Source organism: Musa acuminata, chromosome BXJ2-7, assembly GCF_036884655.1.
Source record: "Musa acuminata AAA Group cultivar baxijiao chromosome BXJ2-7, Cavendish_Baxijiao_AAA, whole genome shotgun sequence".
NCBI classification, from domain to species: domain Eukaryota; kingdom Viridiplantae; phylum Streptophyta; class Magnoliopsida; order Zingiberales; family Musaceae; genus Musa; species Musa acuminata.
In genome coordinates this window covers 8845872-8859747 of record NC_088344.1, presented here as the reverse complement: position 1 = coordinate 8859747, position 13876 = coordinate 8845872, and the positions used below count along the sequence as shown (strand labels likewise).

The following is a 13876-nucleotide window of genomic DNA, read 5'->3' as shown; positions in this document are numbered from 1 at the left end:
AGAAAAGTCGTGGGAGAGCATTTCCTTGGACTTCATATCAAGCTTACCGACAGTAGAGGGACTGAGATCGATACTCGTAGTGATCGATCGATTTTCAAAGTTTGCAACTTTCATTGTTACGCCCCTACACTGTTCGGCAGAGAAGGCGGCCAAGCTGATGATAAAGAATATGGTGAAGTATTGGGGAGTCCCGCACAATATCATCAGTAATTAAGACGCTTGGTTCCTGGGATGATTCTGAATCAAGTTATTCAAATTGTTAGGGTCCAAGCAATACTTCTTCACAAGCCTCCACCTCTAGACGGATGGCCAAACCGAAAGGATAAACTTGCTCCTGGAGAAATATCTTCGGCACTACATGAGTGCCAACCAACAAAATTGGGTGAAGCTATTGAACATAGCCTAATTCTCCTACAACTTGCAACGGAGCTCTGCGTCTAACAAGAGCCCCTTTGAGATCATTATAGGACAACAACCGTCAACTCCTCACACCTTGGCTATTGGATATACTAGGAGTAGTCCGTCAGCATATCACTTTGCAAAAGAATGGCACCGAAATGCAAATATTACGCGGGCTTACTTGGAGAAGGCAACAAAAAAGATGAAGAAGTGGGCATACTTGGGAAGGCGACCGCAGGAGTTTAAAGTCGGCGATTTAGTGTTGGTGAAGCTCCAACCAACATCACTCCAATTCTTTAGGAACAAAGTACACAAAGGATTGGTGCACAAGTATGAATGGCCCTTCTTAATTATCAGTATGGTGGGAAATGTCTCCTACAAGTTGCAGCTGTGGTCGTGGCTCAAAATTCATAATGTTTTTCATGTCAGCAACTTGAAAGCCTACCACTCAGATCAGCAAGATGCTTCCCGAAGTATTCCAACTTGGCTATCCCCTACCAGAGCCTCCTACGAGAAGCGAGTTGAAACCATTCTGGCGGATCGCAAGATAAAGCTACCCAATGGAGCTGAGTAAACTGAGTACTTGGTGAAGTGCCGAAAGCTTCCACGAACTGAAACCAGTTGGGAGCTCGAAGATGCCCTACAACATGAAGAAGTAATCATCAACAACTACCAATAAGCGTCGACGAGAGTGTCGACAGTTTAAGTGGGGGAGAATGTCACGAACGATCATCGTGTACTCGCAATAACTTCATTCAACGAACTGTTTGTCGCTTTTGCATGCTTGAACAGAGACATGGCAGCCTATTTTGCTTTGGTTTTGTGTGTTTTTGCTTGTAAAAATACATGCTTGAACAAGTTACAGTGCACAGTGCGATCGCTCACCGCGTCGAGTTAAAATACCCCAAAATAGCTTCGTTTTTGTATGCCATGGACTGTTTTCTGTAGCGCACTGCAACGCACGAAATGTCAGTCATCTCAGTTCCCTGGAACCCCCCGGGTGGCACAAGGCTGGATGAGGCTTCAGTATATTGTCGGGCGTTGAACAATCTTCACAAGTTCGCATGTTTTCTTGACGGGAACTTACCTTCACACCCAGCACCCAATGAGCAACTGTTTGTGAACTTATAACCGTTCGTTTAACCCTCTAAAGTCCTTGTTTTCCTCCTTTCTATTCTTTCTCTCATGCAAGCAAGGTGTTCGCTGAATTACTTATAAAGCTTCCCCCTTCACGAGACATCGAGACTTGTTCGTCACTTGTTCTTCGAACTAATCAATTTTCTCTTTTACAGGTCCTTTAGGACCTAAGTGAGATTGCAAATTGGCTAACATTTGCGGACGCAAATCGCAAGGGCGCGTCAAGACTTAGGCAATCCCAGCTAAGTCCGAAAAGTTGACGCAAGGGTGCATCGTAAGTTAAGCAACTTAAGCTAAGTTCGCGTCTTGGCCGCAATAGTACCTCACGATTTAGATAATTCCAGCTAAATATGTAATAACATAGATAACCATAAAAGACAATAGGAGTGATCTGCTTTCCACTTTTCAGTTTAATCGTGACAAACATAAACACACCAAGCTAAAAAGATACATGACGATACATGACACCACTGATAACTGAGATTAAGCACCGATACAGTATAAAATTCACAGAAACAGGAGAAAGCTAAATAATTTTCGTAAAGTAAAGGCATTGCTCTGCGTAGCCGTGCAACAAATTGCAATATTCAGAAGCCTTTGTTCCCAACTATTGGTAGTCAGAAAAATTATGAATTAAGTTTAGAAACATGCACAATCCAAACACTAGCTACAGAATGTAATCTGATTGATGCTTAAAGGAACATTTTCCTACCTATCATAGCTACCAGCAAGTGCAACTGATCACTATATTACCTCATATCATGTCTCAATAATAAGCAACGACTTGAAGCACCGATACAGTATAAAATTCACAGAAACAGGAGAAAGCTAAATAATTTTCGTAAAGGCATTTCTCTGTGTAGCTGTGCAATAAATTGCAATATTCAGAAGCCTTTGTTCCCAACTATTGGTAGTCAGAAAAATTATGCATTAAGTTTAGAAACATGCACATGTTCAATACAGATCCAAACACTAGCTACAGAGTGTAATCTGATTGATGCTTAAAGGAACATTTTCCTACCTATCATAGCTACCAGCAAGTGCAACTGATCACTATATTACCCCATGTCATGTCTCAATAATAAGCAACTACTTGAAATCATGATCATTGATCTTCGGATAGGATCCTCACATTGACTTGTTTCAAGTCACATCAAAAGGATGAACTTCGCTCGAATATTTCTCAGTTTAACATCCATATGTGATATTGCGGGAAGATAAATACATGCAACTTCAAAGAGATTACCATTTCTGGATAACCTTAAAATAATTTATCATTTTATTGGCTGTTATTCCCTCATCAAACCAACTCAGTCACCAAATCACCAATGACTGGACATGGAAAAACAATTACTTTAAGTAGGCAATCTAAATATGAAGCTGAGAGTGAATATCCCATTCCCAGGTGCTAAAATAAGTGTAGGCATGCATCCCATGCATGTTAGCCAAGGTCGAACAGCGATAGCAAATATTACCACCCCATGTCAATTCATAATCTACATGGATTATGGACAAACACAGAGTAGCCAAACCAAAAATTTCTCTTCGTATTTATTTAGACCATCACAAGCTATCCTAATTCTTAAACGCTAAAAAACTTATCCTTAAGGTCGATCAACCTGATCAAGATAAAGACATCTTGATTAAGGGCATTGACATTTTTTTGAACTGGAAACACTCGACAGAATCCATGATCACGTTTGCATACACATCAAGATGAACACATCTTGATCAAGAAAATTGACATTTTGATCAAGATAAGCTTCGGACTGCACAAGAAACTCTATAAACAATGTAGTGTGCACATACGTGTTGCATACACATGATCAAGAAGCTTGACATTTTCCCTTGGCGAAAAGATGTACAGTCCATCTTCCCTGAATTAAAAGCCTTTTAAGTACAAGAATCAAAGGAAAGACCCATGAAAGAGGTTTTAGATAAGTGGAAACATGGTTTAGAAATAGTAACTAGCAAAGACAGAGGTATAATACCTTCTCTTTCCCTGCCGAATCCAGCCCACATTGTTCCGACAAGCTCGGCGTAGCAACTCCAGCAACCACAGACGCTTCCCCTCTCACCAAGCCTGCTTTCTTGGATCTCTCCGAGCGCAGACTTTCTTGATCGCGGATTCTGACACATTGCCAGAGATCAAGAATCAAGAACCGCCGAGACAGTCAAGATTAGGGTTCTTCCAAAAGAGCCAAAGAAGAATGTGAACCCATCCGAAAGAATCATGCAAGAACGGCCAAGAAATCGAATTCAGAGGAGGAAAGGGGGAGGGGACGAAGGATTAGGATCCGGGGGAAATCACCAGGAGCGGAGATCCCGCACTTGAAGCCGGCGAAGATCCGATCGACGCCATCCTTCGGATCGGAAACCATCTGGTGTACCATCGATCCCTCCACCTCCTCCCCACTCTCCCCGCGAGACGCGACCAAACAAACGACGGCTCTTCCGCTTCTTTAACCCTGACGAGCGAGCGCGGGAAAGTATCTCGACTTGGGATCCGCAGAAACCGAGTCGGATCAATAAGCCAATGGGCCGGCCATTATGCATCACGTGTGGGCCATGGTCCGTCGATCTAGTTCAGGATCTCCGTCCATCAAGATCAGCAATGGTGCAAGTACGAACCACGTAGTAAAAGCAGTGTTACCGCTGCCGATCTGTCTCATGGTGAGATCCAACTCGGTGGATTTCCTTCTTGTCCAGACCTGCATATGGTGGATGCATGTGTGCTGTACCTCCACAAAGATAATTGAGTACATACCAGCATGACGAGGACCGTATTCTATTCCGATCCCCTTCACGACGCAGATTAGAATATGTGCTTGTCCTCTTTTATCTTTCTTTTATCGAGATCATGCAATCCCAAACTTGGCATTAGTACAAACCACACATGTTAGAGATGATAAATCAACTCTTGTCGTACCGCATCTGAGAAGAAATGATCAAGCATCGGATGCAGGGGTGGTGGTGTTTCGTTTCATTTTACCTGACAGGGAGAGCTTCTCAGCAGTGTGTGGTTTCAGAGATTAATGGTGTTCGACATGGGGTGAGGGTGCGTGCATCTCTCTACAGTGTGGAGATAAGATGGAGCTCCCAAATGGAGGAAAAAGAAGCATGCAGTTGGTCAACTCCTGCACTGAGTTTGACAGCTACCCAGATTCAAAGAGTATCGAACGATCTGTGCCATTTTTGGCCTCAGGTAGAATCGTTGTTGGCTGGCTAGAAGCTTTCGGAAGTCTGCTGCAAGCACGCATTTCAGATTGGCTAATGGCTTTGCATGCTTTCCTACTTTCTTCCGTCCACGGATTGGCTGTGCAATTCTAGTCCTCGAGAACCAGCAGAATCAGCTTGGTGCAGGGCCTTTAATTCCCAGTGAACCCATGAGAGAGGAAGGGGATGATGGAGTCCCCTAATTTTATCTCATATCAACAACGAGTTGAGACTCGAATGGACTTCCAGAGACCAGATGTATGAATTATCCCATCGATAGGGACTCGAAACACTCACAAGAATCGGTACAGGGGATTGCAATCTCCATGAAATGGCACTTGCTGTCAGAAGTCAAACCATCCACCGGACTGTATTCCATGTAAAAGGAGCACACGTTTTTCTTGGGTGCTCATGTCTTCATCAGAGCTACATGAATGCCTGCGCCCACCGTCAGCCGATGCTGCCCCATCAATCATAGGAGGCATGCTTCACCTGCTGCGAGAAGCGGAGTTGCACAGCAAATGTAAAGAAATCACTGTTGGTCAGCTGGGTTTTGGTTGTAATCTGCAAGACTCAGGACAGAGTGGATGGAGGCTGTCACTTCCAAAGCCCCGAGCGACGTCGGTGCAAGCTCACTGTGGCAAGCAGCAGCACCGGAAGGAAAAAATCTAAATCGCTTTTATCTTTTGACATTAGAAGATGGGCAAGAATTATCCTGTGAAAAGTTCATGTTGATTTCCCTCGGAAAAGAAGTGAAATCATGGAGAAAACGCTGCAGAGCTTGCAATAATAGATGCAGACTCGAAGGCCTTCGGCTGTTGAAGTCATAAAGGAAATAGACAAGTTGTAGGGGATGGAACTAATGCTTAGATATTGTGCACGAACAGTCACCTACTGGACACACAGTACAGACTGGTTTCTTAGTCGAGCTTTGGTCAGTACAGAGTGAAAGGTGAATCCACCCTGCACCAACAGTCTAATGAACAGGGCATGCAGATGCAGGCGGCATATGGTTTGGCTGCTTTCTGCGGAAGTAATAACAGCCACTTTGGTATGATCAGATCAGTGCTGGTGAACGTCCTCCGGCGAGATTATCTCGTCGAAGAGATGCCTGTTTTTGCATCACAACAAATCATATCATGGTTCCCAAAGTTACAGACAGGGATGAGGTTGCCGTCCCAAAGGTCTTAAAGACGATAATTAAAATCACATCTGCCGAGCTACACAAAAGCAATCTACCTTTAATCAATCTCGACACACTTGGAACACAATTCTTCTGCAAAATGACACACGGAGAGAGTACCCTCCGGAACAGAAAGCATAGCCAAAAATTGCCTCACAGAAAGAGACAACAGCCGCGTGCCCTTGTCTTGTTCTTTTCACCTCGGAGAACAACCAGCAGTAAAAAGTGGACGGGCCCGCCTAACCGGGATGCTTGATTGATTCCAGCCAGCGGCGGAGAAGATTGGAAGACGGAGAAAGCAAAGCTTTTGAAGACATTCTCCCAACCCTTTCTTCTTTTGTTCTCCTCCTGGACTTGCTCCATCAGCCAGTTCAACAGCTTGAGCTTCATGCACAGAAAAGAATCACTCATGTTGGGTGGTGGGTTGCTGGGTCCATATCAACTGACTGCTTTAATCTTGACCCCTCTGACCCGGATGCATTCGCCTTGTATGATTGGTTGTGATTGAGCGGTCGTTTTCCCTTCTTTTGGAAGAACACTCGATGCTCGGCTCTGGAGAGGACCATCAGGAGAAAAAGCTGTGGTGGCTGATCTTCCCACAGTCATCCAAGGAACTGTTTCAGAGTAAGCAGTGAAGAGGCTGGCGACAGCTTCAATCTCAACTTGTCAAGGATGAGCCCGATGTGAAGAAGTTCCATGTTTAGCTTCAGGAACTCGGCTTACGTGCCGTGCCGGCATGGCACGATGGAAGGATCAAGGGAAGGAGTTGAATCTTTTATACACAGGTCTGGTCCTCAGTGACCAAGGAAATTAAACTGGAAACCAATGAGGTAATGTTCAGAGAGCTCAGTCAGATAATAGACTGCAGAAATACAAGAAAAGAATAGAAGCCAAGCCAACCTAATGCTGTAACTCACACAAGATAAACAGTGATTAGTGTCGATTAGTAAGCCTAGGTCAGGAAAGTTAGGTCTAATAAAGTACCATACCATGAGCCACTAGACAACAGATGCAGGCAGATTGGTTGCCCACCATCTGAGTTCTAATAGAAATGCATAAAAGAACTAAGCCCTCATCCTCCAAAAAGCTGCAACCATGTAGACGAAAGAAAAAAAAGTATAATTTTTTAAACTAAGAATTATTGGCCAAACCAAAGCCTAACTTGTGCTGATGAAAGGAACGTGTTGTCACTAACTTTCATGCGATATTGTCATGGCACACCAATAGAGCGATGATGAAATCATTAGTAGATTAAGACACATCCATCACCAAACCAGAAGAATCCAACTACTCAAAAAAGTCAGTGCCATTATTGAAGATCTCACACTACTAACCATAGAACAGTCAAAACAAATAGAAAAAGGAACAGTGTCCTCTTCAGTTCAAGCAAGAGGTTCTTGGAGTGTTTATTACCAATCAAATAACCTGAACACCGAAAACTTCAACAAAAAAACCTTCTTAAGAAACAATAAACCTTCCATTAGTCACTTGGAAATCCTGAAAAATGAGAAGAAATGTTCAAGGTTTCACATTTTACCTCAATTCTCTGATAGCACAAGGGAATGAAACCCAAAGATGACAGTATCGTTTCGTTTTCAAGAATAGAGAGAATATGAACAACCTGGAGGGTACATTTTGCATCTGCCGTCAATCTGAAACCCCGTGAAGCAGCCTGTCATCTTTCTCTTGTGATCATCACATAATTGCAGGAATAATTGTGTTCACATGATTTCCTGGTGAAACAAAACTAGCAGTGCTTTTCTCCACCATTAGATATATTCTTCTGCTTCTATCTCATTGCATTGGTAGAGCATGCGATTGTAAAGAATCCTCGATCGCATAGGTAACCCAGAAGCCCAGACATAAGGAAGGGAAAAAAGGCGATTAAAAAATGGAACTATCTCCTCTTTGTGTATGTTGCATGAGTACCATCCGGTGAGTTACGAAAACTACCCACCAAATTCACACTCTGCTTGATTACATCCAAGGCTCCTCCGATTGGAAATAAGCTCCCCATCCAAACCTACAAATAGAAATAACTACTTCATCTCCCGAGTATCTCCACCAACAGCGAAAAATCACAAGATCTTAACGAATGACGGCACATCATCCCTCGGCCCTACGAGAGACCGGTACAAGTATAACTTCTCCACTGCATCACCATCAAGCTCCTTATTTTGGTCCCCAAACACTTCCACCACTAAGCGAGGTAGCGTCTGAGCCACTTCCTTGCAACCCCTCAGGGACAACTTGCATGAGTTCATCCACAAGAACCTCATGTTGTAGTAATGGTGGATCCCAGAGAGCAGGCCTGCATCCCCGAAAGGGCTATCCCTGATCTCGAGCTTCTGCAGTTTGTGGCACCCTTCGAGAACATACCTCAAACTCAAGTCACTATTCCCAGCAAATGCCACTGAGAGAGTCCGAACCAACTTCCCATACTTTGCAATGTACTCGAAAACCTTGTCCGTTAGAAGGCCAGACACAGCAAGCCTAGTGAGCTTCTTGCAGTTCATGACAATAGCTCCAAAACCCTCATCCATAGGCTCCCCGGTGATGTGATCCGGACGGTGGCGGCCCATGATGCAAAGACGGAACACCACAAGGTCCTGGCAATTCTTGGACATGGTCACAACGGCAGCATTTGTCATTCGTTGGCAGAAGTACAGGATCGAGCGAAGCTTCTGACAGCCCTCTGAAATCGCCACAAGGCCAGCATCAGACACAGCACTCTCGGAATCCTCGGTGGCTTCAAAAGGGAACACTCTCAACTCACGGAGATGCTTGCACGTCTTGGCTGCGGCTCGTAGACCCTCATCGCCTACCGTGTCAAGAACCTGAGCAGATTTCAAAACAAATAAACAAACAGAACACAGTTGAATTGAGCTACATGGCATCTCAAAGGAAGGTATGGATACCCAGAAGGTCTGGAGGTTGTGGCATCGGAGGATGACAGGCTTGAGCTGCTCGGCTGTGGTCATGGCATAGCTTAGGTTGAGGGAGACGAGGCCGGCGCAGACCGGGTAGATGGCCGGGAGGTACTCGGGCGCCACCATTCGGAATCCCGAGAGGCAAACAAGCGACTTGGAAGCGACGAAGGATGACTCCAGCTCGGCCACGTCTAGCTCTGCCGCACCATCGGCGACAGGCACCGTCTCGAAGGAGCCACTGCCCAGGTGGGTGAGCTGCGGCGCTCGCACCATGAGGCAGCGCAGCTGGCCAACCGAGACATGCTGGTTCACCCGCAGCCTCCGGAGGGAGGGCGAGCGAGCAACCAGCGCCTCCAAGGCTGCAAAGTTGACCGGGCAATTAACGCATTCGAAGGAGAGCGACTCCAAACGGGTGTCCGTCTCCGGGAACCTCGAAATCCAATCCACCACCTCCTCGTCCTCGTCCTCCACATCGTTCTCTATCAGATCCAACACTCTCAGGTTCCTACAGACAACTCACGACCATCAATCTCCCATCGGCAAACAAGAAGAATTCCACACCTCCAATCTTCGTAATTGGAGGTCTGATTACAGTCAAGTAAGACAATCTATTAGGGGGTATGGTGTTTCCGATTAAGGCAATATATGTAATGTCTGGAGAGGGGGGAGAAAGCAAACCTGCAGAGCTCAGCGACGGCGGCGAGGCCGGGGGTGCCGAAGCCGTCACAGCATATGAGAGTGAGGTCGCGGAAGGAGGAGAAGGAGCGGGCAAGGAGGGCGAGGTCGGCGTCGGAGACGGTCATGCGCTTGAGGCAGACGCGCTCGAGCCAGGGGTAGGCGGCGGCCATGGCGGCCACCCAGGGGGAGAAGCGGGCGCCCCAGCCGACGGGGACGAGATTGAAGTCCGCGAAGCGGGGGCGGCCCTTGAGGACCAGCGCCCGGGCGCAGCGGAACCGGCCGAGGGCGCGGGCCGGGGACACCGCGTAGCAGTTGCCGATGAAAAGCTCAAGCCGGGTCCGCGCCTCGGCGCGGTACCAGGACCGGCACACCAGCGACGACGCGTTCCGGTCCCGGCGGCACGGCAGGAACTGCAGCACGTTCTCCAGGACGTTCTCAAGCACCTGGCCGGAGAAGGGAGGCGGCTGATCGACCCGCCCTCTGACGCACCGGTTCTTGAAGGGGGACGAGGCAGACGTCCCGCTCCCTCCTCCGCGGCTGCTGCTGCTGCTGCTGCCCCCCTGACCGGGAGACCACCTCCTCGTCTCTTCGTCCTTCTCCTCTCCATCACAGTCCTCCGTCATCCCCGCAGAAGAAGAAAGACAAAGTCTTGTAGGATTCGGACGGTGGGAAGACAAACAATGAATGATGAGGATGAAATCTGAGGAGAATAGAAGCACAGAAGGAACAGAAAACAAAAGAAGAAAAGGTCTGAAGAGGAGGAGAAAAGAAAGAAAAAGGAAGGAGATAGGGAAGATGGAAGGGGTAGGGGGAGGGGATGTGTGATTGGTGTGGGTTGGTCTATTTATTTTGTCTTGCTCACATCTCATGCTAAGGGATGATGAGTCTCAGGCTCAGACTCAGACTCAAGACTCCACACCACTGTCTGTGCCTCCAAGCGTTGGGATTCTCCATGCTCCTCCTCTCACACAGTGCCATACCCCCAAACAAACAAACAAAGGCAAGGAAAAAAAACTCTGAGTCACACAGTGACACTTTTCCTGCATGTGAGGTGCGTGTTATTTTACTGAGCAATGGCTTCTGCTTAGATTCATAAGCGATGGGGAGGGCGTCTGTCTTAACAGTGATCCACTTTGGATTTGTTTATCTGCAGACTGCCCAAAGCACGAACCACTTGTTGTTTGGCTGCTTCTTGGATTTGCTGAGGGTTAAGCCTCCTGTCGAGGCATCGACTTCCTCTTGTTTAGTCTGAATCCAGGTCTGATTGGAATAACAAGCAAGAGTGGGTGGAGTATGGAGGAATAAATCTCAAGTCTGACTCACTTCTCTCTCTCTCTCTCTCTCTCTCTCTCTAGTCCTGCCGACCATTTTCTTTTTATCATCAGAAGCATTAATTGGGTAGACCTCTCTCTCTCTATTTTCTCTCTTGAATCTTCTAATCTAAACCCATCTCCTTGTCTTCAATCTGTCATTTACAAGTAATAGGCACCATGAAGAGGACAAATCTTCTTATTATTGGTTTTTGGAAGAATATATCTTCCCCACACCAGCTTTATTGTCATTTTCAATGATCTTGAGTTGTCCTATGTATGACTTATTCCAATATGAAACCTTTTCCTCTGTTTTCTTTTGATTGGGGAATGGTGAATATAAAAATAGATCATGGAATTGAAGACTGCATTCTCAAGCTCCTTTTTTTTCCTATGTTACACTGTGATAGTCTTCTCGACTTTTCTTATCAGAAATTGATGGAGCAAATCTTTTGCTAATGGATGCAGTTTCCACTGGTAGCATTGTCAAAAGAATACATCTCATTTGTCCTCCATTTTTGCTATCATTTCTCCTCCACTTGGGGGTGTGTGTGTGTGTGAAGAGAGTTCCCAACAGTGATCAGCTGGCAAGAAGTAGAAGTGAGGCCTGTCTTCTCCCACCTCACTGTCATCTGAGGTTGAACAGTGTTGGTGGCTTTAGGATGGTTGTTGAGCTCATGAATGTTTTAACATGGGCATCCTTGAGCTAAGGAGCATGTTGGCAGTGGCAAATCATGGTTCTCTCATACTTGCTGTGGATTTAGGTGGCAAGGGAAGACATGATGGATGACAGTGCTTGGTGAGGAGATCATTTGAGTTACAGTTGACATCATAGCTTAAATACAGGAAATCCTTTCTCCTCTGGAATGTAATGTGGCCCCTAATGATTAGAGAAGCCTCAACACAAAGCAATGTAGATCAGGAAGATCTCACCCACAGTCTAACATCATGCAACTTGCCCAGCACTGAGGTCTGCTTCCAGCCAAAACCTGACCAGAGTACTATGCCAAACCCAGGGTGACCATGTTATCCTTTTCCCCAGTACAAAGATCTCAGCTTCTGATTGAAGAAACATGACCCATGTCTATTACCCAACCTTCAGTGTCCTAAGGTTCTGGGGTTGGCCCTCTTCTCATGAGTAGGAAAAGTTGGAAGATCAGCTCTTTTCCTTGATCCTCTCCACAAACATAGAATCTCATGTGGTGATGTCAAAAAATTAAGCTCAATTTTTTTTCTTATTTATCTGTAGAGAACATCGAAAATCGGTTCGATTGACTCGAGTCAAGTTAGGTTGGTCATACATGATGAGATTAGGTCTAGAATACATGAGAAGAGTGTTTTTTTTTTTCTAATTTATTCTTAAAAAATTCTTCATAGAAAGTGAAAACATTTGAAGTTGTTTTCCCTTCTCCCTCTCCTGAGTCATGTTTGATTTCTTTCTTTCACAATCCAGCTTTGTAGTTGCCCACTCTAAGCAGAAGCTGCTTGACCATTCCTGAAACATATTTGTCAACAACAACTGTTCCCTCAAAGGAAAAGAAAATTACAACAAGTTTTGACACATGAAAAGGAATTCCAAGGCATCAGGTCTCCGGAGTCCTAAGAAAGGATTTCCTTGAGCAACTTCTGATGGTTATGTCCACCATTGTTTTGTTTCTCCATGTCAAAAGACCAGTTGGTGGTGTGCTAGTGGTTCTCTTCTTTCTTTCTTTCTTGTCAACTTTGTCTAGTCTGAGGCCTTCCACACCTACAAATTTGAGTGAGATATTTCCATCGCTGAGTCCAACAGATGATATCAGAGCTCGGATGTGATGAAGACCTAACCAGGTGTTACAAAGAGGCCTCACAGCTCACAGATCTGAATGCCCTCAAACATCAATTTACAAGGCCCACAAGATGAATGATTGAGAGTGGAACCATCACCAATAAAAGTCAGCAACTTTTGCTTGTGGTATATTCAAACGCCATGGATGGAAGTGAGTGTTGCAAAGGACAAGAAAAAAGCAAGGTCCAAGTTAGCAATGGCTAACACCTGTGACATGATCTATGACATATACACAAGGATCCATCCAAGCTTTAAGATGTCAAAGGCAAATTGTGATGGACTTTGATTGGATGGCCTCCCTCTCGGACAACCTAGCCATGCCTCAAACAACAATTTAATAGGGTTGTGTTTGTTTAAATGCTAGCTTTTCTGGTACCTTTGCCACATCACATTGCACACACCTATTAGATTTGATGCTCCTTGATTGATTACCTGTGCAGTAGGAGATGTCTCTTTTGGTCTTTGCAGTCTATGCAAATGCTCCCATGGCAGGAAGTGGGAGTCGAAAGGTATGTTCTTTAGCTATTAGGGATTTTAAGAGCTAATCCTTTTTCCTGTGAGGTGAAGTACTTGTATGATTAAAAGGGTTTGCCACTGGACCCTACTTGTGTGGTGAATGGGATCAACTGGTTTAGGGTGTAGGATATATATAGATGGGTCTCAATCAATCGAATGCATCTGGCTCCATTGTGACAATAGCATGAGACTTAGGCCAACCTTTTCTTGACTAATCTGGGTTGGAACAAATTGGGTCAGTGCTAATTATAGAGGATCTAACACATTAGGCAAATTGAGAAGATATTTAAAGAGTTAGATTGACCATAGATCTGGGTATGATTGCTACAATTGCCCTTGAAATCATGATCCTCCCTCACCTTTGCATCCCACAGCAGTGATCAGGTGAACCATCAGTAGTCCATGGTGGAGCCACTCATAATAATGCCTAGCCAAACCATAAGCTCCCTATGCTGAATCCAAAAAGTTAGCCAAACCATAAGCTCCCTATGCCTAGCCAAACCAAGATTTCTCATAATGCCTATGATGAATAGTACCCCTTGATAGAAAGGTAAACAATTAATCTTGCTAAATCTTTTTTTTTTAACATATGGACCATGAAAAGTTGCATTGTAGTGTTAATGCCTAAGCAGAGTAGCCATTTACTTGGCCTTTTTGAGCCACTTTTTCTGTTGCCATTACA

At 45.2% G+C, this 13876-nt stretch overlaps 1 protein-coding gene and 1 long non-coding RNA gene across 3 annotated transcripts; both read right to left on the bottom strand.

Annotated features, from left to right (window-relative positions):
- Positions 1 to 2833: 2833 nt before the first annotated feature.
- On the bottom strand, positions 2834 to 4895 carry LOC135616336 (uncharacterized). Its single transcript, XR_010488327.1, has 3 exons — positions 3848 to 4895; positions 3528 to 3666; positions 2834 to 3413 (listed from the first exon to the last, which is right to left on the bottom strand). It is a non-coding gene; the product is annotated as an uncharacterized LOC135616336 (long non-coding RNA).
- A 1027-nt stretch (positions 4896 to 5922) lies between these two features.
- On the bottom strand, positions 5923 to 10372 carry LOC135617060 (F-box protein FBX14-like). Of its 2 annotated transcripts, XR_010488600.1 has the most exons (4): positions 9544 to 10372; positions 8854 to 9370; positions 7473 to 8772; positions 5923 to 6750 (listed from the first exon to the last, which is right to left on the bottom strand). XR_010488600.1 is itself a non-coding variant. In XM_065116959.1 (3 exons), the coding sequence occupies exons 1-3, from the start codon at positions 10164 to 10166 to the stop codon at positions 8014 to 8016; spliced, it is 1899 nt and encodes a 632-aa protein (XP_064973031.1). In that variant the 5' UTR covers positions 10167 to 10372; the 3' UTR covers positions 5923 to 8013. The 2 variants fall into 2 exon arrangements, 1 of the variants encoding a protein (XP_064973031.1); XM_065116959.1 differs by having other exon boundaries at positions 5923 to 8772.
- Positions 10373 to 13876: the final 3504 nt, after the last annotated feature.

What these genes read in the sequence shown, in the direction of transcription:
- LOC135617060 (XM_065116959.1), bottom strand. Translation starts at nt 10,166, where the DNA reads ATGACGGAGGACTGTGATGGAGAGGAGAAGGACGAAGAGACGAGGAGG. An exon ending in GCCGTCGCTGAGCTCTGCAG is followed by an intron (nt 9,371 to 9,543) that starts GTTTGCTTTCTC and finishes AGTTGTCTGTAG; the next exon opens with GAACCTGAGAGTGTTGGATC. An exon ending in ACAACCTCCAGACCTTCTGG is followed by an intron (nt 8,773 to 8,853) that starts GTATCCATACCT and finishes AAATCTGCTCAG; the next exon opens with GTTCTTGACACGGTAGGCGA.